The 25,926-nt window shown below is 53.6% G+C and overlaps 8 protein-coding genes across 8 annotated transcripts; 7 read left to right on the top strand and 1 right to left on the bottom strand.

Moving 5' to 3' along the window:
* Window positions 1–726: 726 nt before the first annotated feature.
* JKF63_05300 (uncharacterized protein) lies at window positions 727–1,566 on the bottom strand (the record flags this gene model as incomplete). The annotated part of the gene is made up of 1 exon (XM_067901267.1): window positions 727–1,566. One exon carries the CDS (start codon window positions 1,564–1,566, stop codon window positions 727–729), a length of 840 nt encoding a protein of 279 aa, XP_067758269.1.
* A 2,515-nt stretch (window positions 1,567–4,081) lies between these two features.
* Window positions 4,082–4,693, top strand: JKF63_05299 (uncharacterized protein; the record flags this gene model as incomplete). Its single annotated transcript, XM_067901266.1, has 1 exon — window positions 4,082–4,693. The coding sequence occupies one exon, from the start codon at window positions 4,082–4,084 to the stop codon at window positions 4,691–4,693; it is 612 nt and encodes a 203-aa protein (XP_067758268.1).
* Window positions 4,694–5,850: 1,157 nt separating this feature from the next.
* On the top strand, window positions 5,851–6,081 carry JKF63_05298 (uncharacterized protein; the record flags this gene model as incomplete). Its single annotated transcript, XM_067901265.1, has 1 exon — window positions 5,851–6,081. The coding sequence occupies one exon, from the start codon at window positions 5,851–5,853 to the stop codon at window positions 6,079–6,081; it is 231 nt and encodes a 76-aa protein (XP_067758267.1).
* A 1,541-nt stretch (window positions 6,082–7,622) lies between these two features.
* Window positions 7,623–12,821, top strand: JKF63_05297 (uncharacterized protein; the record flags this gene model as incomplete). Its single annotated transcript, XM_067901264.1, has 1 exon — window positions 7,623–12,821. The coding sequence occupies one exon, from the start codon at window positions 7,623–7,625 to the stop codon at window positions 12,819–12,821; it is 5,199 nt and encodes a 1,732-aa protein (XP_067758266.1).
* Window positions 12,822–14,141: 1,320 nt separating this feature from the next.
* On the top strand, window positions 14,142–14,801 carry JKF63_05296 (uncharacterized protein; the record flags this gene model as incomplete). The annotated part of the gene is made up of 1 exon (XM_067901263.1): window positions 14,142–14,801. One exon carries the CDS (start codon window positions 14,142–14,144, stop codon window positions 14,799–14,801), a length of 660 nt encoding a protein of 219 aa, XP_067758265.1.
* Window positions 14,802–16,079: 1,278 nt separating this feature from the next.
* Window positions 16,080–18,065, top strand: JKF63_05295 (uncharacterized protein; the record flags this gene model as incomplete). The annotated part of the gene is made up of 1 exon (XM_067901262.1): window positions 16,080–18,065. The coding sequence occupies one exon, from the start codon at window positions 16,080–16,082 to the stop codon at window positions 18,063–18,065; it is 1,986 nt and encodes a 661-aa protein (XP_067758264.1).
* Window positions 18,066–21,284: 3,219 nt separating this feature from the next.
* Window positions 21,285–23,333, top strand: JKF63_05294 (uncharacterized protein; the record flags this gene model as incomplete). Its single annotated transcript, XM_067901261.1, has 1 exon — window positions 21,285–23,333. One exon carries the CDS (start codon window positions 21,285–21,287, stop codon window positions 23,331–23,333), a length of 2,049 nt encoding a protein of 682 aa, XP_067758263.1.
* A 1,371-nt stretch (window positions 23,334–24,704) lies between these two features.
* JKF63_05293 (uncharacterized protein) lies at window positions 24,705–25,379 on the top strand (the record flags this gene model as incomplete). The annotated part of the gene is made up of 1 exon (XM_067901260.1): window positions 24,705–25,379. One exon carries the CDS (start codon window positions 24,705–24,707, stop codon window positions 25,377–25,379), a length of 675 nt encoding a protein of 224 aa, XP_067758262.1.
* Window positions 25,380–25,926: the final 547 nt, after the last annotated feature.

Raw genomic sequence — 25,926 nt, 5'->3', positions numbered from 1 at the left:
GGTGAAGGCCCCGAGGCATGGCACCATTCTCGGCCCTGTGCCTGCACGCGAGGGGGCCGCAGTCTTCGGTAAAAACATCGAGCGGGCGCGTATCAAATGGGAAAACAACGTGAATTGCGGCTGGGGCGCGGCGGTGTTCGGTGACACTACGGCAGCCGTCGGTGGCCACAGCGTAGGATGTGCAAGGAAGACTACAGAACAGGCTCCATGGAGGCGGCGTGTCACGCCCGTAAAAGGTCGTCATCGATGTGTATTCCCGTGTGCTCAAGGAGCAAATCATAGCCAATGATCACCCCCCGCCTAGGCGTCCAGCGCAACCACGGTGGGCAGAGAGAAGAAAGCAGGGGCGCCTTTCGCCGGAAGGACGGAGGGTGAGAGCCCTTCCTCTTCTAGCAAGAAACCAAAAAAACTGTCCATCCCACACTGGCTGATCGGCGAGAAATGGAAGTTCATGGATGGCGACGGCCGAGGCTGGGGTGCCCTCCTGGCCCCAGCCTCGCTCTTCGAACTTTAGGGGTTTGTGGTGCAGCAGCCTTGCCCGCAGTGCTTTGATGTGCAGGGGCATTGAATTCGACACAAACAGTACTGATTCCTCATCTGTGGTGCAGAGGGGGGGGGACCAGTGACAAGCCGGTGAAGGCGAGTGTGCTGGCTAATCAGCTTGTGTTTGGCCGTGTCTTGCATTGTCTCCCCCATACAGCTGCGGAACCGTAGATGAGTTTGAAATCACCGTCTCCTGGGACAAGTTGCCTCATGTGCTGCGGTGAGGGTCCGCATCTGTGATTTGCCAAGCAACTTAGCTGCCCCCCTCCCTCCGTCCCTTCTGCGTGTTTGATTTTGAATAGCGTTCGCGTTGTTGTTGAAGTTGGCGCGTGTGTGTCGAGTTGCAGGCCGTGAAGCCGAGGGTTCATTTTTTCGTCGCCGAATAGCGAGATCGGAACTGCATGCGCTCCCATGCAAAAGTGATCGAGACACTCTGTCTTCGCCGGTGTGACTAGGCAGTGTGCAGAGCAGTGCCGCCTCACATTTCGGCGGGCCTACTTTCATGCCATTGGTCTGAATGGCCCCATGCGGGACCACATCCACAAGAATATTGTTGCCTATCCCAACCCCCTCGTCTCGCGCCCGACGCAGGATCGAGATGGCCAGGTCATCCGCGCACATGTCGAGTTGTACATCCGGATGTTTGTCCACCAACAACCCCAGAGGAGAAGCGATGTACATGGAGAACAGTTGCGGTCCGAGGACGGTGCCTTGGGGGACGCCAGCCTCGAGACCGTACCGTGGACTTAAACGATTGCCCAACTTCACTCGAGCATCGCGATGCACGGGGAGGTTTCTGAGCCAGTGTATCAGGAGGCGCGCTGGGAGTCGCATCAGCAGTTTTACAAGAGTAGAGTGTTCTACTGTGGCGAACACTTTTCTGAAGTCCACGAGGATAATCAGCGTCCTTTGCGCTCGGTTGTGTCGCCGCGGAAGTCCCACGCCAGAGCGTCTGAGCATTATTAGGCTGTGGTATTCATCACGAGCGGTTTCAACCAAGCTGGTAATGTGGGCGCTTTCCATTTCAGTGGTGGGGCCGCGTCTGTGGGCGTGCGCTGGCCCGGGTGAGGGCGCCAGGAATGGAGCAGCCGCGCCAACACCATGCGCCCTTGAGCTTGGAGACGCAAGAGGTGAGACCGATCGGCCTGTATGAGTCCGGTTGCTCTGGTGGCTTCCCCCGTTTCTGCAGTGGGGTAACGCATGCGTTCCGCCACGCCTAGGGGACATTATGGGATGAGCCACATCAAACTGGAAAGGGACCAGGAAATGTGCCCGGGCCACACCCGGGAGGTGGTGCAGCATCTCATTGTAGATGTCATCTGGCCCCGCAGCGCGACTATCACGATGTCGTGCCGGTGCTTCGGTCATCTCTTCAGCCACGAACGGGCTGTCGATATCCTTTTCTCCACATGTTTTCATCCGGTTTTGTATCGCACTGTAACTCCGGGCAAATGTGGGGATGAAGAAGGAATGAAGTGAGTGTGGTGTTGGTGGCCCCGATGTGGATGGGGCAGACCGCGCGGAAAAGAATGTGGGGTTGTCGGGGGTCTCTTGTGAGCGAGGGTCGGGCATGGAAAAGAAGGTGTGGGAGGAAGGGGAGGAGGAGAGAGAGGGAAAGGAGAGAAGAACAGAGGTCACGTTTGGAGAGGGAATAGCTTGAAAAGATTGGAAAAGAGGCCGGGAGTGACGCATGTGCGAGGGTCTAGGGGAACTGGGGGAAAGAAGCAGTAGAGTGTTAGAAAGCAGGCGGGGCTTGCAGCGAATGGTCGTTATCGAAAGGCCATCGGAAGAGGACAGTGCTAGGCTTACTGGTGGATGAAATGGCACAGCGAAGCGGGTTATGTTTCTCTTGGGCTAATCAATGGTGGGGGTGAAACCGTGGGTGGCCGCATTGTGGTGATGGCAACCATTGTCTGCCGGGTTTCCTCCTCGTTTTTTCAAAAAGCCGGTGTCGAGCCCAGCGTGGAATGCGGCCATCGTTGCCGTCTTTATGGGCAGAAGCATCTGCCAGGGAAAGGGTGCCCACAGGGGGTGGTCTCGGCATCTTTGCCGGGCTCTTTGGCTGGGTGGTGTCGGTTATTCCAGCGCCTTGTGGGCAGCGGCGGGGTGGGCGATGCGCGATTTGTGTGTACTGGATTCGCCCGGGGGGCCGTTTGGCTTGGTCGCGGGTTCTGAGGGTGTCCATCGCGGAAATGCCAGGTGTTTTTTTTTCGTTGCTCCCCTGCTTGGGTGCTGCCCTCGGTTTCGGTGGTGGTGGTGGGGGGGCCCACTCCCTGCTAAGGGGAAGCCGGGCTGGGGTGCAATTTGTGTTGGGGCGAGGTGGTTTCGGTGCTGTGCGGTTTTGTTCAAAATGACTCCCAAGAGCCTTAAAGCAAAGTCTGTGTGCGTTACTTGAAGAAGCAGTTGTGCGGCGAAGTGGGGAAAAGGCTCCTGGCGGATTCGAATGACCTGTGTTCTTTGCCCATTCCGTTGGTAGGACTACGAGGGCTCGTTGGCCAGTCTTCTTGTCCGCTTCCATGAAAGTGAGGTGGTGAGCTTTTTTTTAGCTCGAGGCAGGTGTCCACTTTTTTGGTTGTGCAGCATGGTGGTGTTGATACTAGTTCCAGGCCTGTGTATCATGTCGAAGCCCTGGCTCATGTCACTTGTACGCCGCCATGGTGTTCCATGGATCTATGGGGGTGAAGTGTGGCGAGGCTCTGTGCAGGCGAGTGGCCGAGCTCGGAGGGCTTTCTACACTTGCCTCGGAATCGCATCAAGTACTCAGGTTTCCCTTGAATATGCACTAGAAAGGCTATGGTTGGCGACAAGACAACATGTTTTAATTGCACACTCGGCGAACTGCAAGGTGGGTGTGGTGTCACAACGTTTGATTCTGGCACCGAGTCTCCTGCGCTATCGGGGTGTCTTTCTTCAAGCATTATTGAAAATTTGTTGAACGGAACACGTTTCTGCAAGCTTCAAGCACAGGCTTTTGCAGCCCCCTCCTCCAGGGTGACAGGAAGCGCAAGGAGCTGAAGTGAGAGCTTGGTGTTTTCTTCAAGGCATCCTCACCCAGTAAACTTTTGTTTTTGATATGGGTACAGCTTTGATGCGACCTTAGCACGTGTCGAAGGTGTGGATCTGAAAGCCCCCCAAAACCAATAAATTACTCGGTTTGTCCAATGAATAACCTACAAAAGTGTGCACAAAAAAGATATGTAATCATTTTTTTTCGCCAACCAGAGGATAGCAGGTTTCTGTACTGTAATCCGACATACTTCGAGCTTAGAGAAAGAAGTGCTCGGTACATCGCCTCCACCGCATAGAAGCATTCTTGTCTTGCACTATTTCACCTAGGATAGTTTTTTCGCAAATCCTGTCAGAAACACCTGTTTCACCTTTGCTGATTACTGCTGCCCGTGTGCTCCTCACCAGTTTTGTTTTACTATATTCGACTTACTTCGCCGATTTTATTGCTCTTGATCCAAAGCGCCCCTTGTAATTCCCTTACTCTCTTCTGATATCCACACCTTTTCTTGCCGAAGAGCAATAACACTGAATGAAGCGTATTTTTTTCAAGCGCGCCCCAAAGGCCAAAGTGGACTCTGCTGCAGCGGACCGCAAGTCGTCATGGGTTAAGTTCTCCCAGTGTCTGCCCCTCCAGAAGACTCCAAAGGACGAAGAGCGCCGTGTCGAACTCTTTAAGAGGTTTGATAAGAACAATGCGAGTAGGCTTACGATGGAGGAGGTCTACGAGGGCTGTGTGGAATTCCTTCAATTGGGTGAGCTCACGTCTCATCTGAGAGAAATCGTGCAGCTCGCTTTCGAAAAGGCGAAGGTCATGGGCAAAATAGCTGGTGGCGTCAACGGAAGCCCTGACTACCTGGAGTACCCGGGCTTCTTCCTGTTGCTATGCTATATTCACAAGTTTTTCCAGCTCACCTTCATCTTCGACGAGATTGACACCTCCAGCAACATGCTGGTGGACGCGCGTGAGTTCAAAGCTGCCGTGTTAAAGATGAAGGGCTGGGGCTTGGTCATTGACGATGCTGATGCGGTCTTCAAGGAAATGGACAGCAACGGCTCTCGCCAGGTGTCGTTTGACGAGTTCGCTGCGTGGATTGTTTCTCACGAGCTTGATACTGAAGAGGTCACTGACAGTTTTTCGTAACGCCAGCGCCTTTTTTTTGTGGGTCTTATCTTCCGATTAGAAGATGAAAAAAAGGCTGCACTCAAAATATGATACTCCGAATCCCTTGTGGAGTGAGCCTGTGACGGCGTGCAGTGCCTATACCTATTCAACGGGAATAATTCATAGACGCAAATCTTATGTGTTGTGAACTTGTCCCAGTTTTCTCCACCGCTGGTGCTGGCAGGTGGCCCAATATATTACGTTCATATTTTCTTCTCCCTTTATAGTTTCATATTTCTTACTCGGAATCACTGTAGCTCATATAGGGTGTTTGGTGAAGGCGAAGTGACGAACCTGTATTAGCGGAGAAAGGTGGTGTGTATGCCTGGCGTGGATTGCGGCGAAACAAGCGTGAAAGCAGTCAATGTTTTTACACTGTGAGGGTTAGCCATATTTTCCCTGGTGCTCTCGGTCGAGGCGCACTTACTGCACTCCGTGTGGCCGCGTGATCTCGACTTCTATTTTTCACTCTAGTTTGATGTAGCGGTTTTTATGTTCTCTGTTTACAGTGTAGAAGACACCGTTGTTGTTCAGAGTTTCATTTATTCTTATCTAGCTGAAAGCTTGTAAATGTACACTTGTACTCTTGCCATCAGCAACAAAAAACAAACAGCAAACTAACGGTCTATCTCCCCAGTTTTTCTGCATCTCCTCTTCGGCCCAAAGGAAGTAGCTTCATTTTTTTCCTGATATCTTTCTCATAGATCGGGTGATTCTGTGACATCAGTGTTACTTGATCTAGGATTTACATGAGATTTGTGCGCTGCGCCAGAGGTAATCTGCAAATGCACGAGCTTTCGTGCTAGACGCCTTGCTCAATTACCTGCTCTTCTGTTTCCTCTTCTTTCCACTATTCTCGCCTCGAAAAACAAAGACAGTGCGCTTGCTCTACGTTGAACCGACGGGGCTCTCGTTTTATTTGAAACATTACGGGCTTGTATCTCTTTGAAGCTCGCTACGCCCTCTTCGGCAGCATGTGACATGGAGTACAGCAAAGCGCAGAGACCTTTTCCCCATTGGAATGGGATCCGCGTAGCTAGTCAGCGCTCCAAGTCTGATGAGAACAGGAATCGCCCCCTGGAGCTATTACCGAGATAAGAATGGCCCTGGTATGCCTTTGAATGACGAAGAGGTATATGGGCTTTTTGAATGACATGAAGCCGGACAGCTTCACGACGCGCCTGCAAGGCATACTCTCGTGCGCTTTGGACGAGGCCAGGAACATGGACAACACCGTCAGTGGCGGCGGTGAATGCCTTGGCTACCTGGAGTGCTTCGAGTTCCGCTTGATGTCATGCTATATCTACGATTACTTTGAGCTAATTGTCATGTTCGACAAGCTTTATATACCCCTGGCAACGGCTTGATGGCCTGCGAGGAGTTTGCCGATGCGGCACAGATTACTCTCTGATGGGGCTGCACCATTTCCCACATTCCGGCTGTGTGGAGGGGGGAGGTTGATCAGAAGAGCACTGGCTAGGTATCGTTCGACGACTTTGCTCTCTGGGTCGTGAACTACTGGCTCAATGATGTGGGCGGCACGTACAACGAGAAGTACTAGACGCTTTCGAAGCCGACAGCAAGAAGTAACTCTCAGCGATGAAGAAAAAACCAATTTCTTTCTCTTTTGTTTTCCAAATCTATCCTCCTCACTTTCTGCACTCTACAAGCCACAATTACTTTCTCGCTGAATGTGGAATCTATGAAGGGACGTATGTGGCGTCTTCTGTCAGCTCGTAGCTGTAAATACCACACACAGGGCCTCTGATGCATCAATAGGCTGTGCCTTTCTTTTTTGTCCATTTCTTACACTTTCTGTTTGCGTCTTTTGTGGCGCCTGTTATTACTACAGCATTTTCTCATAGTAGCGTTGCTTCTTCTTTGGAATGAAAAGTAAGCGTTGAGAGGCGTGTATATATTTTCTCCTAATTCTCGAGTGACTTGAACTGACATCTTTTCTGTTTTTTTTTGTAGTATGTTTTTCCTGCCGCAGTGTGCATGTGTATGGGTTCCTGGGATTGGACGATGTCCACTGTCGTAACGGAGCCCATCAGTGTGATTGTGCACCCGCCTGCCTTGGGGTCGTCAGAGAAATTTTCTCTCTCTCAAGCTCCCCCTCCCTACTTGTTGAACTTGTTGGCCCCACCACTTCTGTTTTCTTTCGTTTTCTTTTCTGTATTAGAATCTGTTCTGCTGTTCGACTCTGAACACAAACGATCCTCTGCAAAACAAACAGAAATGCAAGCGAAATCAACTGAAAGCTTGTCATGACAAGGAAAGGGGTTTCTGTGTCTGTGTGTGTGTGAAAAAACGCGAGTGTGCTGTTTTTTGAGGTCTGGATATTGCCGGCTGCTTTGATTGCTCGGAAGAAGCGCTTCGAGACGCTTCGGAGTTACAGCTGTGGCAGCTGAGTCGCAGGATCTCTCACGAGTGCACACATAAGCACTACATAGCGCCGTTGCCGCGGAAGCGCCACGATAATGCGACCAACTTCTACGAAAACCAGTTTTCTGTAGTTCAGTTTTCTGTAGTTCACAATGTGACTCTTTCGCTCTCTTTTCGTCTGCAAAAACGTCTTTTCTTTCTTTCCCTCTGCTTCTCCCCACTTTTTTTTTTCCGCATACGCGAGGCCCACTTGTGAGCGGACAGACAGACAGATTTATCAAAAATTCCGAACTGCTCGAGTGAAGGGGCACTTCCCTCCTGTGAAAACATTATCTCATTCTAGGGGGGTATCCCGAGGGAATATGCCCAAGCCCTCACTTCTTCTGTGTTAAAGAACGATCATATCCACGAACAAGCACAAGGGCGCATCAGGCTGTCATACTTGTTCTGCGAAGCAGAGTAAAAGCGAAAGGCCCCCTCTCCTTTTCCCTCTTCCCCCCCCAATTTTCTGCACTTCCCACCAATGGGCTGCACCTCCTCCTCACTTTCGTTCCGTGACGTGTACATCGACCACCAGCAACGCTGGGGACTGGACCCAAGGTTCTACGAGAAGTTTGTCCCGAAAGGTTTTCATGACAGGTCGAGTGTCTTCGTGTCGTGCGCGAGCGACACAGCGCGACAGGCATCCCAGCAGCTCCTCTCAAGAGAGGGGGCCCATTTAACCTGCGATTCTCTACTTGTCGAACAGGCCTCTCTTCTCACTCACCCCTTATTCAAGATTGAGGGAAGCGACAAGCTTCATCCGTACGATGCAATCTTGTTTCGGCGGTTGCTAGCCGCTGTCCCACAAGAGCATGCTCGTTATGCTGCCACAGAGGTGTTAAGCATCATTGAGGATGGCGGCTTTATCACCCGGTGGGACTACCGAGTTTGGATGGTGGCGTGTTGCGAGTTCTACCATGTACTGGCGGTACTTCAGGAGCAACAGGCACTCCCTAAGGCGTCGGAGGCATTCGTGAAAGCGTTCACAGGGTCAGCAAAACGAAAAAGATTGCATCAGGAAAGCAGGGAAAACACAGTGGTGTATCAAGACGTCTTGGAAGCACTGTGGAGGAAGGGGTCGGCGGTTCAATGCACCACGTCCACGCTCGGCGCATCTGTCATGAGGCAGCTCCGCTCCGAAATGCCCTCCGTCCTGGGACGCGTCAGAAACGATGCACCCTCGAACATCACAACCACCAGTGCTAACTCTGAAGCACCACAAATCATCGCCTTTGCGAAAGAGTACGAGAAGCGAGTGATGTTGAAGGAGGACTGTCATGGCAATAATCCTTTGCAGAACAGTGGTGCCGTCTCTCTTCTTGTGTTCGCGGAGTGGGCTGCGATAGAGTGTGCCCTCTTTTTCTGTGGCCAGGAGGACGACTCTCTGTCTTACGGCGTCGTACCGGTGCCGCCGTCTGCGACGTTGCCACAGAACGGAGAAAGCTTGCAACAACAGTGGCGCGCGCAACTGCTTCGTCTCAGTGAGCTTGAGCGCGAGCTAGCCGAGTTAGAGCCGCTTGGCCAGTTTTCAAAAGCCTACCAGGAGCTTCTGGCAAAGAAGGAGAACCAGGAGGAGCAGATGGAGAAGCAAATCGCGAAGTGGCGCGGCGGTCGTGAGGTGCTGACCGCCGAGGATGTCGAGGACATGTGCTGGAACATGTTGCAGGTGTGGGAGTCCCTGCCGAATCGGACCGTGCACCAAGTATTGTCCCGCAGGGCGTTTGAGTGCGTTGTGGGCTCTGGCAGCACCATCTCGACTACAAATGAATTTTGCCAGTACTCTAGGTACTATCTGGCACTCCACGATTTGTACTGCGACGTCGTCTCCCAACAGCTGAAGCGCTCAGAGCTGGAGGGGTTGGGCAACGGCTCTGGTTTGCCAAGACATATTGCTTTTGACATCTTCCAGACTGCATTAGCCGCAGCACAGGCAAGACAGGACGTCTGCCTTGATGCTACCCAGGTTGCTGCGGCAGGATGTGTTCTTCTGACACCAGCGTTTGTCCTAGATGTTCTGCGACAGCTTTTTGACTCGGTTGCCGAGAATGGCTCGGGGGACGGTCTGAAAACTGCGGAGGATGGAGTGGAGGCTGCGGAGGATGAAGTGGAGGACGCGGAGGATGAAGTGGAGGACGCGGAGGACGCGGAGGATGGAGTGGAGGCCGGGGAGGATGGAGTGCAGGCCGCGGAGGAAGTGGAGGACGCGGAGGACGCGGAGGACGCGGAGGATGGAGTGGAGGCTGCGGAGGATGGAGTGGAGGCTGCGGAGGATGGAGTGGAGGTCGCCATTTTCGAAGCGCGTTCCACGATGGTGGTGCGAGACCTCACCCGAGTGCACCACGTTTTCCCTCCTCGACGCTCCATCGATGAGCTTCGTAGTGCAGTTGGAGTCGACAAGCAGAAGCAACAGCGTGTTTTCGTCGTCTCCTTCCTTCGCAATGTTTTCGCCCTCAATCAAGAAGATTTTTCTGCATGCAACCCACAGGTGGCAGCGAAGGCGCTGGAGACGGCTGTTGAGTTGCCCTTTTACACTAATCACAGCGCCTTCATCGCTGCGATGGTGATTCGGTATGTCACCCTTAACCCTCACTGCTGGCTTGCTTTTTCCCCCGGTGATGAGGCTGACTCGGTGGCGCTGACGAACTGGCTGTACCGGCTACGTTTTGAATCGCTTGATCGTCTTGAACTCATGGGGGACCCAGCGAACATGGAGTTCTTTGTGCGCGCATTGTTCTGCGTCGCTGCCGCGCAACGTAGCTTCGAGGACACCGTACCGGGGGCAGAAAAGCCAGAGAGTTTTGACCTGAGCTGCGATATCGAGCAGTTCAACGCGATGCGTCCGCTAATGACTACCAGCGTAACTGAGCCTCATTTTGTCCGCGCTGTGGAGGTCATTACCAAATTCCTGGAGTGCCCAGCCGAGGTGTTGCTGAACAACATTCAGGCCGTTTTCCTTCGAGGGGGCAATGAGGAGGAGATGCTTGTTACTCAAGCAGCGGATCCCGAATTCAGTGTTGAGAGGGCCTTTCGCTGTTTTCAGAGGGTAGCGCACCTTGGGGGCCACCTGCATTGGTGCGACGACGAAGTTGAGGAGGGGGATGTACACGGCGAGGCAGAAACGGCTAATGTGCAGCACATTCTTTTTCTTATGGTGTACAACTACACGCGCCAGCACTGTTCCGCGTACTGGAGGGCCCACAGGCGCTACGATAATGACCCTGACGCGTTTTTGTCAGGGGCAGCAGACGGCAGTGCAGATGATTACCTGACGTGGGAGGGTGAAGGTGCGCTGCTGGATCTCAGCCGCGCGATGCCGCTGCGCTCTCTCGCTGACTGCTATCGAGTTTTTGCTCAGCTGACCGAACACGAAGCACAAGCCGTCTGGCACGCTGAAGATGCAAGCGGTGCGCAGGCTGCCTTTCTATGCGCGTTTTATGCACAGTACCTGCCCTTCTTTGAGCGGCTTGGCCTCAACGTGAGCCAAGTGGCGGGAGTCGGGGCACAGGCGCTTCAGTTCATAGAAAACCAGAGTCGTCGCGGCTGCCGAGACAAGGGTGTACTGGGTATCACGCGCGGCGACTTCAGCTCCTTCTTGCAGTTTGTTCTGGGGTACTTGATGACGGAAACAGCGTACAACTCGGTGATGCAATCCAATGCACAGGCAAGTGGTGTCGTGCTGAATGCCCTTTCAGAGGTGATTCTGTCTGAGGAGGATCTTCGATGCATACTGGCGTGCTTTGGCCGATTCGAAAAAGGGGGTCTTTCCGCTATCCCTACGCTGGAGGATGCGCGCCTATGGCTGACAGCCCAGCGTGTTGATGACACACGCAAGGGATTCATCTCGCTGGAAAACGCACTTCTTTGGTACAGCTCCTATCGTGCGGAGCACTACGCACTCAAGTCCTTGTATGACTTGTGGGGGGAGTCCTACGCGCTGCGCATCCCTTTCACGCTGTCGGCAGAGCACTCCCTCGAACGTCAGTCCGCGATGCGGGAGATACTCCGCGCAAAGCACTGTTGTCTGGATTTCCCAGAGTCATATCCAATCGAGGCTCATAAGCACGGAGATGACTACCTGCCCGTCGAGATTGCGTTTGCCGTGTTTGAGCGCCTCTGGGGAATCGGAGAAGTATCGAAGCGCGTCTTCATGAATCAAGAGCAGCCAGAGGAGTTGGCACCACCTGCGGACGGGGAAGCGGCGCAAAAAACTTCCTCTTCAGCGCCGCTGTGGCTGGTCATCTGTGAGCACAAGGTCAAAGTGTTGCTTGACCGCACAGATAATGCATGGCGCGGGGTGCACTGTAGTGATTTCCGTTTTTTTTTACAGTACGTGCATCACTTCATCTCTGCGTACATTAGCCTGTACTACGCCCTCGCGGTACGTGCGGCGTGTTCGGATGCCATGTCTGCCGACAGCAGTGTGTGCAGGTTTCTCAGCACCCCAGCAGAGCAAGAAGCAGCACTGACAGAGATTTTCTCGCTGAGTCTTCTTTCTCTTCTTCCCTCTTCGGTCTCAGTGTCCGGGGAGATGCCCAGTACCCTATCTAGGGTAGTGGCCGACACACTGCATGATATGCAGACAACAGGCGTCGTGCTGGATGAGACCTGTCAACGTGGTGCACACTTCATTGCCGCTGCCCTCGTGAGTCACTCACACATCGTGTCCTTTTCCCCCCGCCCGTCATGCGTGGCGAAGATCGAGACCAAAGACCTCCCCGAGACAATCACCACCCCGACGATCTTTTTAGGCGAGCTGATCAGCTGCAACTCTTCTGAAAAACTTTCCTATTGGGAGCGGCTTCGTACCGTTTTACCCTTTGGTCTTTCACTCTTGCACCGTCAGCGACGTCGCGAGCTCTTTATGTGGATGGACTACCACCGACGTGGGTACCTGACGATGTCTGACATTGCACGCGGACTCACAAACATGGTTCGGCTCCAGACGTTCCGCTCAGACTTCACCCCGGCGCTCCTGCGCGCATTTAAAGGAACCAAGTCCTTGACAGGGGAACCTAAGAATCGGGTGTATCTCACTGAGCACACGGAGGAGCAGGTTCTCCTGCCATGGGAGCTCAAAGCTTTTCTGGCGTATCTTTATCGGTACCTCGAGCTGTACTTCATGTTTGATGTGTTGACGTGCACTGGCTATGTTAACCCAGAAACCCTCCACGTCGAGCAGAATATGCAGAGGTACGGCGCCGATGGCTTAGATGAGGCTCTCTCAAGCGGGGGGTTTGGTGGAGTGGGGACTAGCCAGGAAGCAGGTGGTGCTGTAGCTGCGTCCGTGACTACGGACAGCGCCACAGCAGCACCACACACGCGTAGCGCTGCGGATGCTCTCTACGAAGCATCCGCGCGGCCCTATCAAATCACGCTTGAGGCTGCGCCGATGAAGAAGGAGGTGTCACTGGCTCAGTTCCAACTGGCATGTGATGTTCTCCGTCGATGGGGCGCACACGTTGAAAAGCCCGTGAAGGTTTTTCAACGTATCAGCCGGCAGTGCCGCCAAGAGGGAAAACTGCTCTTCAATGAATTTGTCATCTGGGCATCCGAGTACGGAATCCGGCCTGAAGGGTATGACTACGGGTCTGATACTTCTCTCGACCCAGTGGCGGATGTGAAGGAGGGGGTACGACTTTCGTTGACACACTCCGGTGTAGCTATGCCAGAGGTCTTCTAATGTACGTGGTGTTAATCGCACCCCCCCTCCCCCTTTTTTTTTGCGTGGTGGAAACGTTTATGTGGCATATAAGTTTTTCCTTTCTGTGAGTGGAAAGGGGTGTTTTCCTTTTTTTTTTGATTTATTTATTGTGTTGCTCCTCCTCTTCCTTTTTCCTCGATCCCGATTACGGTTTTCCTCCATCTGTCGAGGGCTTCAAGGCGCGCCAGTGATAGCTACCGTTTTTCTCATCGCCTTTCTAACGTATGGTGACCATACGTTTGTGTGTGTGGTGGCGGTGGTGGTGGTGGTGAGGTCCCTTGAGGGGGCTGTACGTATATCGTACGAGCGTGGGCCATATATACATTTTTGCATTCGGATTGATTTCTCTCTCTCTTCGGGTGCGCTCGCTTTTTTCTTCCTCGTTTTACAACATGTATAGTTTCACTTTTTAGTTTCTCGCCCTGTTGTGCACAGTATGTGTGTGCGCCATACAGTCGACTCTCGCTGTGCGCGTGTCAGCTCGCCGGCTTCGGGGGATTCCTTGAAAAAATTCTCTTGTGCTTGGTGGAACTGTCCTTTTCCGACGTTCCCTAGTCGCTTTGCTGACCGCCTTCACACGCTGATTTCACCCACATGACCGCGGGTAGCGAAAAGGAAAACGAAGAGGAGGCTACAAAAGGGGGGAGCGTAGAGATGTGATGAGGCTGCCCCCCCCCCCCCCCCCATCGGTACTGCCAACACGCCGCCTCCCGTTAGCCGTGGCAGTGGGAATGAACAGACCCGGTGGCCTTTTTCTGACCACCGCGACTAGCCCCTACCACTGAGCCACTACAGGTGTAGAAGGGGGGGGGCGTTCTGAACTGTTGCATACCCCAACACGCAAACGCTTCCAAGGTCAAAACAGAACCGCTGTAGAAAGCGGCAGGGGGGAGGAGGAGGAGGCGAGGAGCGCGCGTCTCAAACCCCACGAGAGGAAAAATTTACTACATTCCAAGCCGCACGCCTCTGCCACTTTTCCTTCTCTATGTCACACAATTTGTTTCAGTTTTCGTCACCAAGTACGTCCCTTCCAGCGGTGCGCTGCTGCTGCTGCTGCTGCAGTGTGTGTGTGTGTGTGTGTGTGTCAGTCCAGTCATGTCGCAGGACATGTTCGCACAAACAATGCCGCTCTTCGGGGCTGCAGGTCGGCATAGAGACGAGGTTTTCCCTGCTGCCGCGCGACGTACGTACTCTTCACTAGTGGCCCTGGGCACCTCGTGTGGTGTGCCGCGTGCTGCTGATGGCACCACTCCCACTCCCACTCCCAGGAGTGCACTGAAGCTGTCGGTCGGCACGGCGATGAGGGTGTCCTCGGCAGGGACGGCGCACCGGCACACTGAGCGACGACGTGGTGGCAACTGGAAGTCATCATGTCGCAGTCGATTGTCACAGCTGATTTCGGCTGAGCAGATTACCCGCTGGAGACTGAGGTGTGAGGAGCAGGAAGAGCGTGTGGAGATAGCGCTGGCAAAGCCACCGCTCCGGGTGCTGCTCCCTCACACCGACGTGACGGCAGCATATTCTTTACGTGAAGAGAGAGACGAGCGCCTGGGCATTGGTGCGTGCTCTCGACCGTATTTACCACTCTCAGAGCCTGTTTGCGCTGTGTCTGATGAAGCCCACTCGTTGTGCGCTGGCCGGAGATGGAAGAAGATGGAGGGGGGTTGTTCCTTGAGGCGTAGCGAGGGCCTTCAAGAGCCCTCATCTTCCGAACCACGAGACACAGTGTCTGCCTCTGTGCTAGCGTATGTGCGTGACAGCGAGCTACTGCGTGCGTTGCAGAGGGCAGAAGCACGCATCAGTGAGCTTGAGGCAGGAACTATGCCGACGACCTCAGCATCAAGTGACGAAAAAAATGGTATGAATGCGTTGTCAAGGACAGCGAAGCCGCAAGACTCGCTCCACCCTGGCTCACTGAGCCCTCATGTATCTCTCTTACCGCGCTTACAAGCGCTGTAGAAGTTCTGTTTTTCACCTATCCTCACCACATCCCATGGCTCAAGATGGATTTTTAGCCACTTGTGTGGGACGCAAGCGCCGGTGCGTGTGTCATTGCCGGTCTCATACTTTCCTTTGGGACCAGGAGCTCGAAGTTCAAACAAAGGGGTGCCGCGTCAGACATCTTGAGAATAGGGCAATACGGCACGAAAGACTCTAGATCCTCCACACACACACACACACACACACACAATCAAGAGAGAGGGCCGAATAAATGCACGATACGCAACCATGTACATGTGCTGATTTTCTCACTCCTCCTCTTTACAAGTGTGTGTGTGTGTGTGTGTGTGCGTGCTTTTTTCTTTTCCACCGTTTTTCTTCCGCTGATGTATGCAAAGTCCTGCAGAGCTTATCTGATGACACTTTTTAGGTTTCTCTCATTCGCATATATGTTTATATACATGTATACATATATTGATGTACATGGGTACGTAGACATACGCATACATTTCTGCACAAAGTGTGTTGCTTCAATGCCAAACACACACACACATGGACAACTCCCTTCCTACTTCCCCTGAGAAGGAAGCCTGTGTGTGTGGAGCACTTTTGGATGTAGTGATATATTTTTTCCTTTTTCACCCCTCTTTTTTTTTTTCTCTTCGCAGGTTAATGGGTGTGTCTCAGTGTTATTTTCAAAAGGGGAAACTGTCAGCTATCGCTTCCCACTTTTACACAAAAAAAAGAACTAAAGTTTTCTTTTACCCCAATAGTTTCGGATCAAGCTAGGGCAGGGGAGGGGGAGACACAGATGATTCTTTCTTCCCCTCCGCAACTTGAAACTGTCTGTTCTCGCCACAACGCACTCGTAGAGTTACGAAGGAAAAAGAAAACGAAACCCAAATTTTGTTGTTTGGAGGCAAGATGGCCATCTCTGTGGCCGTGCTCTTCGTGCTTTCAGCCAGTCGATGACTTTCTTTCCCCAGCCCAGGCGAAAGTAGGTGGAACTCTCCCCCCTTCCCCCAACACACGCCCGAACCCTCCATCTCCTCCATTTCCTCCTCCTACCCCCCTTCCCTTCTCCACACCCACCCACACACATACACAAAAACCACAACGCTATCGTATCTTTCATCCCTCTGTGCGTATCGACGCGCTTTCTTCTGCACACACGCACACACGCATACATGCATATATATTCGATTATGTGTGCTTTTCCAGCCATACACAGTCACTATCTTTTTGGTTTCGGCATCTCATCACCTCAGCGACCCACGCGTGCCTGTATTCCAAGCAATGAAGATCAAAAAGAAGGATTTGCGCAAGCGCGAGGCGCAGCTGCCAATTAATTACCCAGATCCCGATGTTATTCCGGACTCACTACCGGGCGGCGTCATCGACTTCGATGCAGAGCTGGTACAGGTGGAGATCCTGTGCAAGCGTTTGGCCCATAATGAGGTGACGGTGCGTGATGCCGTTCTGACCGAGGTGCCCCACTATCTGGAGCGACTCACTGGGGCCATGGAGGAGATGGAGAAAACGTACGAGTCCGAAATCGCGCAGGTGGAGGCCTACTTCAAGGCGCATCCGAAGGCGCCAAATCCGTACCGTTACGAGAACCTTCCGCTGGCGCTTCAACAGTTCAGAGAAAAAGCGGTCGAGCAGGAGCGCGAGGACCGTAGGCGCGTGGCATTGCGCGATCTCCGCTCTCGGCAGGCTCAAGAGCGGCGTGACAAGAAGCAGTATGGCCGCTACGGAAGCCCCGCAGGCGACTCGGCAGCGGCCAGCGACGATGATGAGGAAGCTGGTCTGAGCGCCGGGCCGAAGCCGGCGCACGTGTACAAGGGTCAGAACCTTCACCGCGAGCGTTATCAGACGTGGATGGAAGCATGGTGCAACGTGGAGCTTGTGTTTCTGAAGCTGTGCCGTGGTATCCACTACTGCCTCTGGCATTCAGACAAGCCGCTTGTGCAGCTGGCCTGCGCGCAGAGGATTGCTGATCTCCTTCACGCCCCGCGGACGTTGCGCTGCAAAATTCTTTTTTATGGCTGTCTCTTTCGCGTGTTGGCTCGCGAGTGGCCCACGATCGACCGGTATCGCATGGACAAGTATCTGGCCCTTGTTCGTCGTATGGTGTTCACATACGTGAAGATGGTGAAGGATGTCCACGATAGCGATGCAGCGGCACCATCAGTGGGTACTTCTCCTGCAAAGCGAACTAGCAACGCTGTCGAAGTGCAGCGCTCACCCGCTGAAAAGAAAGCAAATGGCGCGAAGCGCAGCCGTGACGACAGGGGCGCTGTTCCGAAGTCGGAGGATGACACAGCTACTGTTAATGCGTTGTGGAAGACAGCGGCGGGTGTGTCTCAGGCCGCACTACAAAAGTGCATCGGCGCCGCCACTGCCACGGCAAAAGTGGTGCGGGAAATCATTTACATTCTGCAGCGTCAGATTTTTCCATCAAGTGCGAGCGTCGGCCTAACGATGCACATTTGTGATGTGGCGTTTGACGAGTTTGTCAGGGCAGAGCTTGGCGTCAACCTTTTTGTTGCCTTGTCCGCCGGCATTCCCCTCTACGCCATGAGTCAGGGAAACTACGTGGAGAAGCGAGTGCTGGATAATTTCTTTCCCCCGCTTGCTGGCGGCGTTTATGCGCAGCGGCGGGCTGAACAGCTAGCGCAGGCGATGGCGGCCAAGACGCTGACGTCTCAGAAACGTGGAAAAAAACAGAGCGGAAATAGCGGCGTCTCGGCTTCATCGGAGGCCGTTGAGGCGTTGGCCGTTGAGCACGCCTCTGCTGAGGCTTCCACCGTGATGCGGGAGATCGCGTTTTTTTGCCGCAAGTACGCCGTGGCTCGCGGCGTGGCGTATGAGGTGCGGCCCATGTTCTCCGAGGTTGAGTTTATCATGCGACAGTCTGCAGATCCGGAGTCCTTCCAGCCACTTACGCACACGGCTAAGCGTCGGCGCATCGAGCAAGAGCTGAAGGAGGTCGATGACACGCGTGAGAAGGTTCACAGCGAGCGCCAAGCCGTCCGCGACATAAAGAAGCAGGTCCGTCACGCAGAACTCAAAGAGAAAGTCAAGGCACGCAAGGAAGCTCTGACGGGCAATGGCGGAAAGGCTGCCGGTGTGAGCAGCGCTGTGCTACGGAAGCAAATCCTTGCCGATGAAGCGCGGGCGAAGCGAAAGCCAGTTCACAATACGAAGCGCAAGAAGGCTTATCACCTCACGAAGCAAGATTTGTACGGTGACGCTGACGCGCAGGGTGACAGCGACTAAGTCACCCGCAGTGTGCGAGATACCCTTTTTTACTTCTTTCTTCGTTTTCATGTCGCGACACACGTGCGTGGAGGTGTAATTCCATGATGTGGTCATATCTGTGGTGCACTGATTTTGCCGTGTTTGGGATTTCCGTGGGCGCTTGGAATAATTCGCCTTTGGCCCCGCTGAAGACGTTCTTCACAATGCCAGGTGCGGTTTGAGGTGTGTGTGTGTGTGTGTGTGTGTAAGTAGGGCAAGGGAGAGGGGTCATTCTCTTACCCTTTTATGTCTACATTTACTTGTCTCTCTCCCCCTCCCCCCCTCCCTCCCCTCCCTCCCTCCCCCCAAATGCCACTTCCCTCCTTCCCCACGTCTCGCTTGACGGGCCACGGGTCGCAGGCGTGATAACTTCTCCCTTCTCTCTCTCTGTGTGTGTGTGTGTGTCCCTCCTGTCATTTCCGTTTTGTTTTTTGGCTTTTTCGTTGTTGGGTTAAATCGAATAACGCGGGGGCTAATTGTATTAAACATTCACTCGTAATTTCAACCACCCGTCACTATTCACTTCCCTGAAAGCGGGGGGGGGGAAGAGAAAAAGAGGCCCCCCCCCCTACCTACGTGTGCATGTCACATAACTTTAACCCCGACACGTGCGGGGGGTGGTCGTGCACGAAGGTATCACAGCCAGTGACCTGGTAGAGTGCCCGTCACACATCTACGGAGGTTCTTAGAAAATATACATGGGGCACAAACCCACCTAGCCGCCTCTGGTGATGTTCAATCAGTACTCCTCGCTTCTCGTGCTCTACGCTTGGGCTCCTCCTTACCCTTTTTTGTCCTCCCCCCTCCCCCAAGTACCTCACATGGTGTTGTGTTTGCACTGCACTCACTGTTCTTCCCACCACCACCCGCTTGCCGCTGCCGTTTTTCCCCCTTACTCCATCGCCTGCCACAAACCATCGTCATCCCAAAAACCAGATGCGGGTGCCAACACATCATACGAGATCCCTTTTTTTTGTGGAGGGTTTGCATTTCTCCTGTCAATCTGAGGCGCCCACGCCCGCGCCCACACACACAGACACCAACCCGCTCCCCCCTATGAGCACAGTACAAGTGCCCGGTTGTTGCAGATTCCTGCAGTAATGCGTGTGTCGGCATCCATCATAAAAAATTGAGAGGGGCAACTAGCAGAAAGAAGCGCTAAGAGACCGGGGTGTGCCACACATATTAGTGGTGGTGGGGCGAAGGCGCTGGGTAGACAGTTTTATGCAGATAACTCACTCATAGCACACACTCTCCCCCCTCTTCCGTCCTGCCCCCCCCCCCCTTTGCATTAAAATTGTCGCCAAAAGAGCTAACCATGTGCAGGTGATCTCTGCGGACAGGACGGGGGGGGGAGAGGGGAAGAGAAGAAGAGAAATGGAAAAAAATGTAACACACGGCTGGTCGCACCCTATTAAAAAAGATGATTTCATTTCATGACACCCGAACGCCTCTGCGAGCGGTATCAGACAAGAGTATTTTTGTATGCCGGGTGTTCCCCCCCCTCCCCTTCCCCCTCCCCTCCCCCCGTGGAGGAAAAAACACCTCAGGAAAAGGCGCGTGAAATCTGCTGGAAACGGGAGCGATGTGTGTGTGTGTGTGTGTGTGGCTTGATTGTGTTTCACGGGTCACATGATCCTGGGGCACAGATTTTTCTGCTGGTTTCGCAGAAGTGTGTGTGTGTGTGTGTTGGGGGGTAGAGGGGGGCATAGAGGCCGTTCTCCGAGTGGTCATTTGGTCGGCTACATGACCCCCAATCGCTGACAGAGCTTTCTGCAATTACTCAAGTTGGTCGAATGATCTACGGAGGCTACCAGGAGTGCACACCGCTGCATTGCGCCGATGACGAGGACCGATGTTGCCCACAACCTCTGCAAGGTTGCCACATTTTGAAGGGTCGTGTGATCGAATGAGGCGACGATACGAGCTGTCATTACCAGTATGTCTTTAAAGGAAACTGCCAGATCTACAGTTTGAACCCAGCCGAGCCTTGAAATGGGGGGTAGGGTGGCGTATGTAAAATAAAGATTTTGTTTGCTTGAGCTACGGCTCACCTTTGGTATTTATATATATAACCCCCACTTGCTTTCACCGCTTTGCTCAATCGGCTACTTTGACACTTATTCAAACAGGCACAGAGATAAACGGCTCACAGAGCCTACTTGGTTTACGGCCGGCTCTAAAGTAGTTCGCTGTAGAGTCGTCTCCGCACGGGGACGGGCTTGGCCGTGATTCCCCTCGTACCAAGCACGAAGGCGCCTAACCAGCAACATGGGGGCGGGTGTGTGAGAGAGCGAATGGAAGGGACGGGGGGGAGGGGAGGGGGCTTCGCAGTTTCTCCAGCACAACGGGGTACATCAGGTACGCACAGTTGTGTTTTTGTCGAATTCGCATTCCGTTTGTTTCGGTCATTTCTGTCCAACTCTCTCTTCCCCGTTTTTCATCCTCTTCATTCTCACGCTAACGAAGCAGAGGGAGGGGTCCATAAAGGCACCTGCAGCAGTGTGACACGTGCAAGGGGGTGATAATCTTTCATGCTTTTTTGTTTGGTCGGTCGTCTCTTTTTTTCTTTGCCTGCGTTGTCGCCATTTTCAGCGGTCTGTGTATTCCGTCCAGTGGACCTGTCCCTCCCTTTTCTTCGCACCTCTTGCTTTTTTTCCGACAACAATCATCACTTTTTTTTTGTTGGGGGACAGCGCCTCTCTCCCCCTACCGCACTCTAGTAGAGGTCTTGAAAGGGGGGAGGGGGAGTTGAGCCCGCTAAACCCAGAGCAAGAAGCGTGCGGCTTTGTTCATTGCTTCTCACTTTTCTCTTTCTATTTTTCTCTTTGACCGTGAACTCTTTCCGAATCGAACAGGTCATTCTGGTGCTTGTTGGGGTTTCCAAGCCTGCTGGACGGTGGGCCTGTGTGCTTGGATGTATGGGGCTGCTTTGAGGTTGTTCATCATCTTTACTGTTTTCTACCCCCTCGTTTATCCCTTTCTCCGGTATCGTCTCTCTCATTTTATCGCCCGCCCCTCACCTACTCCCCCTTTTTGCTTTCCCCCCTTTCTCTCTTCATTTTGCAGCTGTTTTTTTTTTTTGGCGTTTCTCTGTTTTTTTTTTCGTGTTTTCCCCTCTTCTCCGACAAAAAACAAAACAACGACGCCGCCGCAGCATCGACTCCCTACACTTGCCTCCTTCGATAATCGTGGTTCATGTCATCTAGCCCGGGCAACTACTACCAACAGTCCGGTGAGCAGGCTGAAGTAGCGCCATGTAGATCTGGCTCCGACAATGTCGTGTTCGCCTGGTCGCCATCAGAGAGATTAAGCAACGTGCCCAGAGTGTTGCTCCCACAATACCCAAGCCAGGTTCCCCTGCGGAGGTCTTCTTCGCCGGTGGCATCGCCGCCGCAGGGCTCGCATGCTCTGCAACACTCCGTGGAACAGCAAAACATAGACGGTGCATTTCCACGTAGAGAGGCCCCTCCGCAGTACGACTTTTCCTTCAGTGCTCAGAACTCTCACCCGCCTCTGACGTTGTGCTCCACGCAGAGTTGTAGTTCAGGGGAGCATACACGAGGCTCATTGCCCCATCAGCACACGGATACGTACGAGAAGCCGCTGCCGCCCGAGGCCTTCGGCGCTCGACAGCTCATCGAATACCTTTTCACACCCGATTACCCTGGGCGTCCCCTCTGCTCTTTATCTCCGCCGTCCGTCGTTGCGCGATCATCCCCGCGAGAGATTGGCTGGCCGCTGCCGCTTCTGGCTGAGCCGGTCAGTCCAAGCACCGGGCGGCGGCTCGTCTTTTTCGGGAAGGGCCAGCAACCACAGTTTATATTGGCAGAGAGGAACAAGCGTTTTATTGCGGTGCTGTTTAAGCCACTCTTATCCGCCGCAGCTGCCGCAGCGGTTGGACCCATCGCTGCCCCCGAAGAAGCGACTGAGGTCACCGGCTACACGTCCTACGGTACAGTTCTGGGCTACTCCGATGACAACACAAAGATTGTGTGGCAGGATCGCTCGGAGCAGTTTGCGAGCTACGTGCCACTCTCCAGCATTCAGACAATCCATCGCGCCTTCGCCATGCAGTGCAAGCACTGCGGGCTTGTGCTGCTCAAGGAAGAGTTGCGAGAGCATACGAACACGCACAAGAAAGGCTCCGGCATCGAGTACGGCGTATTCTGGGACGACGAGTCGCTCGGCATGCTGTGCGGCGATTCTGGACTCATGCAGAACCTGACCTCGCCACAACGTCTGGGTGAGGGTGCCCAAGGCGTTGTGGACTTAATGAAGGTGGTTCAGCCAACAACTGCGGATCTCGCACACGCTGGCTCATCAAGTGCGGCGTACCGCTTCGTGAGCGAGCAGCTCTCTGACAAGACGCAGCTGGAGAAGGTGGTGGTGAAGTCAATGCCGTTTAGTAGTGAGGCGAAAGCCCTGGATGAGTACCAGAAGTCTGTCCGCTTCATGACTGTAATGCAGCATCCTCACCTTGTCGAGTATCTAGCCGTGCAGCTGAAGCCCGATCACCGCACTGTGTGTATCTGTATGCCCTATTATCAAGAAGGCGACGTGGCGGCGATGATTCGAAACTTCCGCGGTAACCACTTTGACGAGGACTTCGTCCGCTCGGTTGCCCTTCAGCTCTCCCTTGCTCTTGCCTTTCTACACGAGCGCAATCCTCCAATCGTTCATGGCGACCTGAAGGCAGAGAACGTAATGTTTTACAACAACAAGCAGCAGATTGTCCTTATGGACTTGGATGCCAGCCGAGAGGTTCTGGTTGGGTACCAAGAGGCGGTGCAGTCGTCCCTGGGCACCACCGCGTACATGGCGCCAGAGACGCTAAGGGTCGAGCGACTCATGCCGTCGTCCGACATGTGGAGCCTGGGTGTTTTTCTTTATGTCCTCACTGTGCTTCCAGACTTTCCGATGATCTTGAATCCCAACACCGAAAATCTCGAGTTACTCAACGCGGACTGCTGGGCCACCGAGGAGGACTTGCGCGCGGTGGAGTCTTACTCGAGAACTCTAAGAGGCGGCCACTCCAGCTCCTCTTTCGTGACAGTTGGCAGCGGCAATAGCGGTATTACGTTGGGGGAATGTGTACTGGAAAGCATCACAAGCAGAGGATTCTCGCGTGATTTAGCACAACTTGTCGTTGATTTGTTGTCTTACAATCCACTGAAGCGGCCCACGGCGTCCGCCGTGGGGTCTCGCCTGACGAAAATCATGGTGGACTGTCTGCTCCAATGTTAGTTTGCAAACGATTTCCCGTGTGTATCTGCGCGCGGACGGTCTGCTGAGATATGGGGTACTCCGCGCGCGCGTTGCGTGTCGCGTTTCACATGGTCGTGCAGGTACCTGATACCTTACATCCCCTCAGCGTTCCCCCCCCCCTCCTCCCCCTTCCGCCTCCCTCCCTCCCACCCATTTCTGCCCCCTTTGTCTGTTTTTTGTATGTGAGGGGTTTGTCATTGGTGCTCGTGTGTGTGTGTGTGTGTATGTCTTGGGTCCCCTCGGTCGGGCTTTTCTGGCTCATGTAGGACACCAAAATGGTCACCAGTGTTTTTCCGTCTCCCCTTTCTTATTTCTGGCCGTATTTGGTCTCTTGCTCGCCGTGTCCCGTTATTTGAGGGGGAAAAAAAAGAGCGTATCTTTGAACCGTATCACTTCCCCTCCGCTCATAATGTTGCGTTTTGGGTCATCGACGCCCCCCTCACTTTCCCACCCTTCTAATTCCCCCTTCCTCACACTTCCCTACCGCGCCGTCCAACACCGACGGAGGAAGGGGAAGGTAGGTGGAGTTCGGTTTTCCGTTCTTGTTGAATTTTTACTCTCTACAAAAGAAATTGTGTGGCTTCTGTTTTTTTTTTTTTAGGATTATATGGTCATTCACGGTGTGCCCCCACCTTCCCCCCCTCCCACTTCCGCTTTCTTCTCAGTTTTCTTCTCCCCTGTTCACTTTCACACTTTCGCATGAGCCCCCTTTCCCTCCCCCCTCCCCTCCCCCGAAACAAACAAGTCAATTACCTCCCCCTTCTACGCAGAACAAAGAAGCGCACACCGGCGTGTGTGTGTGTGTGCCTTGGTTTTTGAAGGCAGGGGCCTTTTATCGGGTGTGCTGCGAACTCGACTGCCCTGCAATATTTTTTTTTTCGCATTGGGGCTGATTTCGTCATGGCAATCTTTTCCCCTGTTCCACATGAGACTTCAATCAAGAGGGGTGCCGACGATGGACACCGAAACATTCGCGCAGGAGGTCGTTTTCGTGGCGTTGTTCGAGACAGCCCACACCGGGAGGTCACGACATGTGATGAAGCTTGAATTGGCGCGACAGGCCTGGGGTGTATGGCAAGGCCGTCGAGTAGGCTGATCAGCGCTGTGGATTGACTTGCGATGATCGACCATGTTAAATTCCCCCCTCACCTCCCTCACTTCCCCCCTCACCTCCCTCATTTCATCTCTTCCATTGATATGGTCCTCCTGTCTTGATGTGTGTGTGTGTGTGTGCGTGGTGGAAACGCGCCCTGCGGTGCTGGAGGTGAAACACAAGAAAGCAGACCCCTGCCAGCACAGCACACCACCACCCACACTTTCACACGAGTAGACGGTTCATGAGTCATTTGCATGGAAAAAATGCCTGTTATTAGTACTCCTTTTGTCATGGAGCTGCGTGCCGGCGAGGAGCTCAGGCTCGCTCAGGCGCCACAGGATTCCCTCACGGCGAGCTCCTCCACAGCATCTGCACAGAGCACCAATGTGTTCGCAAAGAACGATTTTCGTGCATTGGTGAATGGTCTAGCCTTCGTGGAGGAAGAAACGATGAGTGCCGATGGATTCCCTACGGCGCCCAAACCACACCACAAGCACAGTGTTGTTCGCGTCACCCTTCTCGCGTGCATGCGGCCCCCACCGACGGGCTCTTCGCACGAGCACTTCATAAAGACGGTGACACTGGCGAGTTGCAACTTCAGCGGCAATCCCCCCCAGAATGGCGTTGCATCCAACGGGGCGTCGTCGGCACCCCGACGCGAGGCGGAGGAGTCGGCATTGTCGCTTTACCCCACCGTGACGCGAGTGGAGAGTACTGTTCAGTTTCACTCGCCACTGCTCTTCCAGTCGAATGGGAACATCCAGTCTTTGTCTGTCGTTGCTGAGGACATGGCCACCACAGCCCATTCCTCGGGTAGCAGCGGATCAGTGAGACGCTACCAGGGCGAACGTCGATTCGTAGTGCGCATGTACGGTATCCAGGAGACATTCCTGTCAAAAAAGCAAGTGCTGCTCTTGGCGCAGCGTTAACTATATTGCGCCGAGGTTATGCAGCTCACATGTTTCTCTCTTTTTTTTCACCTGTTTTTGTCTGCCTCTGTCTCCTCTGTCTCCTCCCCCCAAAAACACACACACACACACACACACACACAGACTGATACCTTCAAAACGTACGTGTTTTGACGTGTATTGGTGTGTGCTGGTGTGAGGGTCACGGGGCACCGGGTCAGCACGACACGCATCGGCAGCTTCTCATGAACGCTTAACTCGACACGCTTAAAGAACAACAAAAGTGAGAGAGACAAAAAAGAAGAGCGAATAAAAACACACGCACACACACACACACGCAAGCCCAAGGCGATCCGCAAATATGCCCTATAAAAGCGAAAAAAGGGGGCACTTCTCTTCCTCTTGCCGACTTGTTAGGACCAAACCCGAGGGGGAAACGGGAGGGGAGGGGGGCGAAGGGGGGGATCGGGGCGCCAAAGACGGTGCCCTTTCCGTTGTCACCAGTAGGGAATGTCCATCTCAAGTTGCATCACGAAGGGTGAGTGGAGGGGCGGGGAATATTTTAGCG

The sequence above is a fragment of the Porcisia hertigi genome, chromosome 16, assembly GCF_017918235.1.
Source record: "Porcisia hertigi strain C119 chromosome 16, whole genome shotgun sequence".
Taxonomy (NCBI): Eukaryota; Euglenozoa; class Kinetoplastea; order Trypanosomatida; family Trypanosomatidae; genus Porcisia; species Porcisia hertigi.
This window is presented reverse-complemented; position numbering and strand designations above follow the sequence as displayed.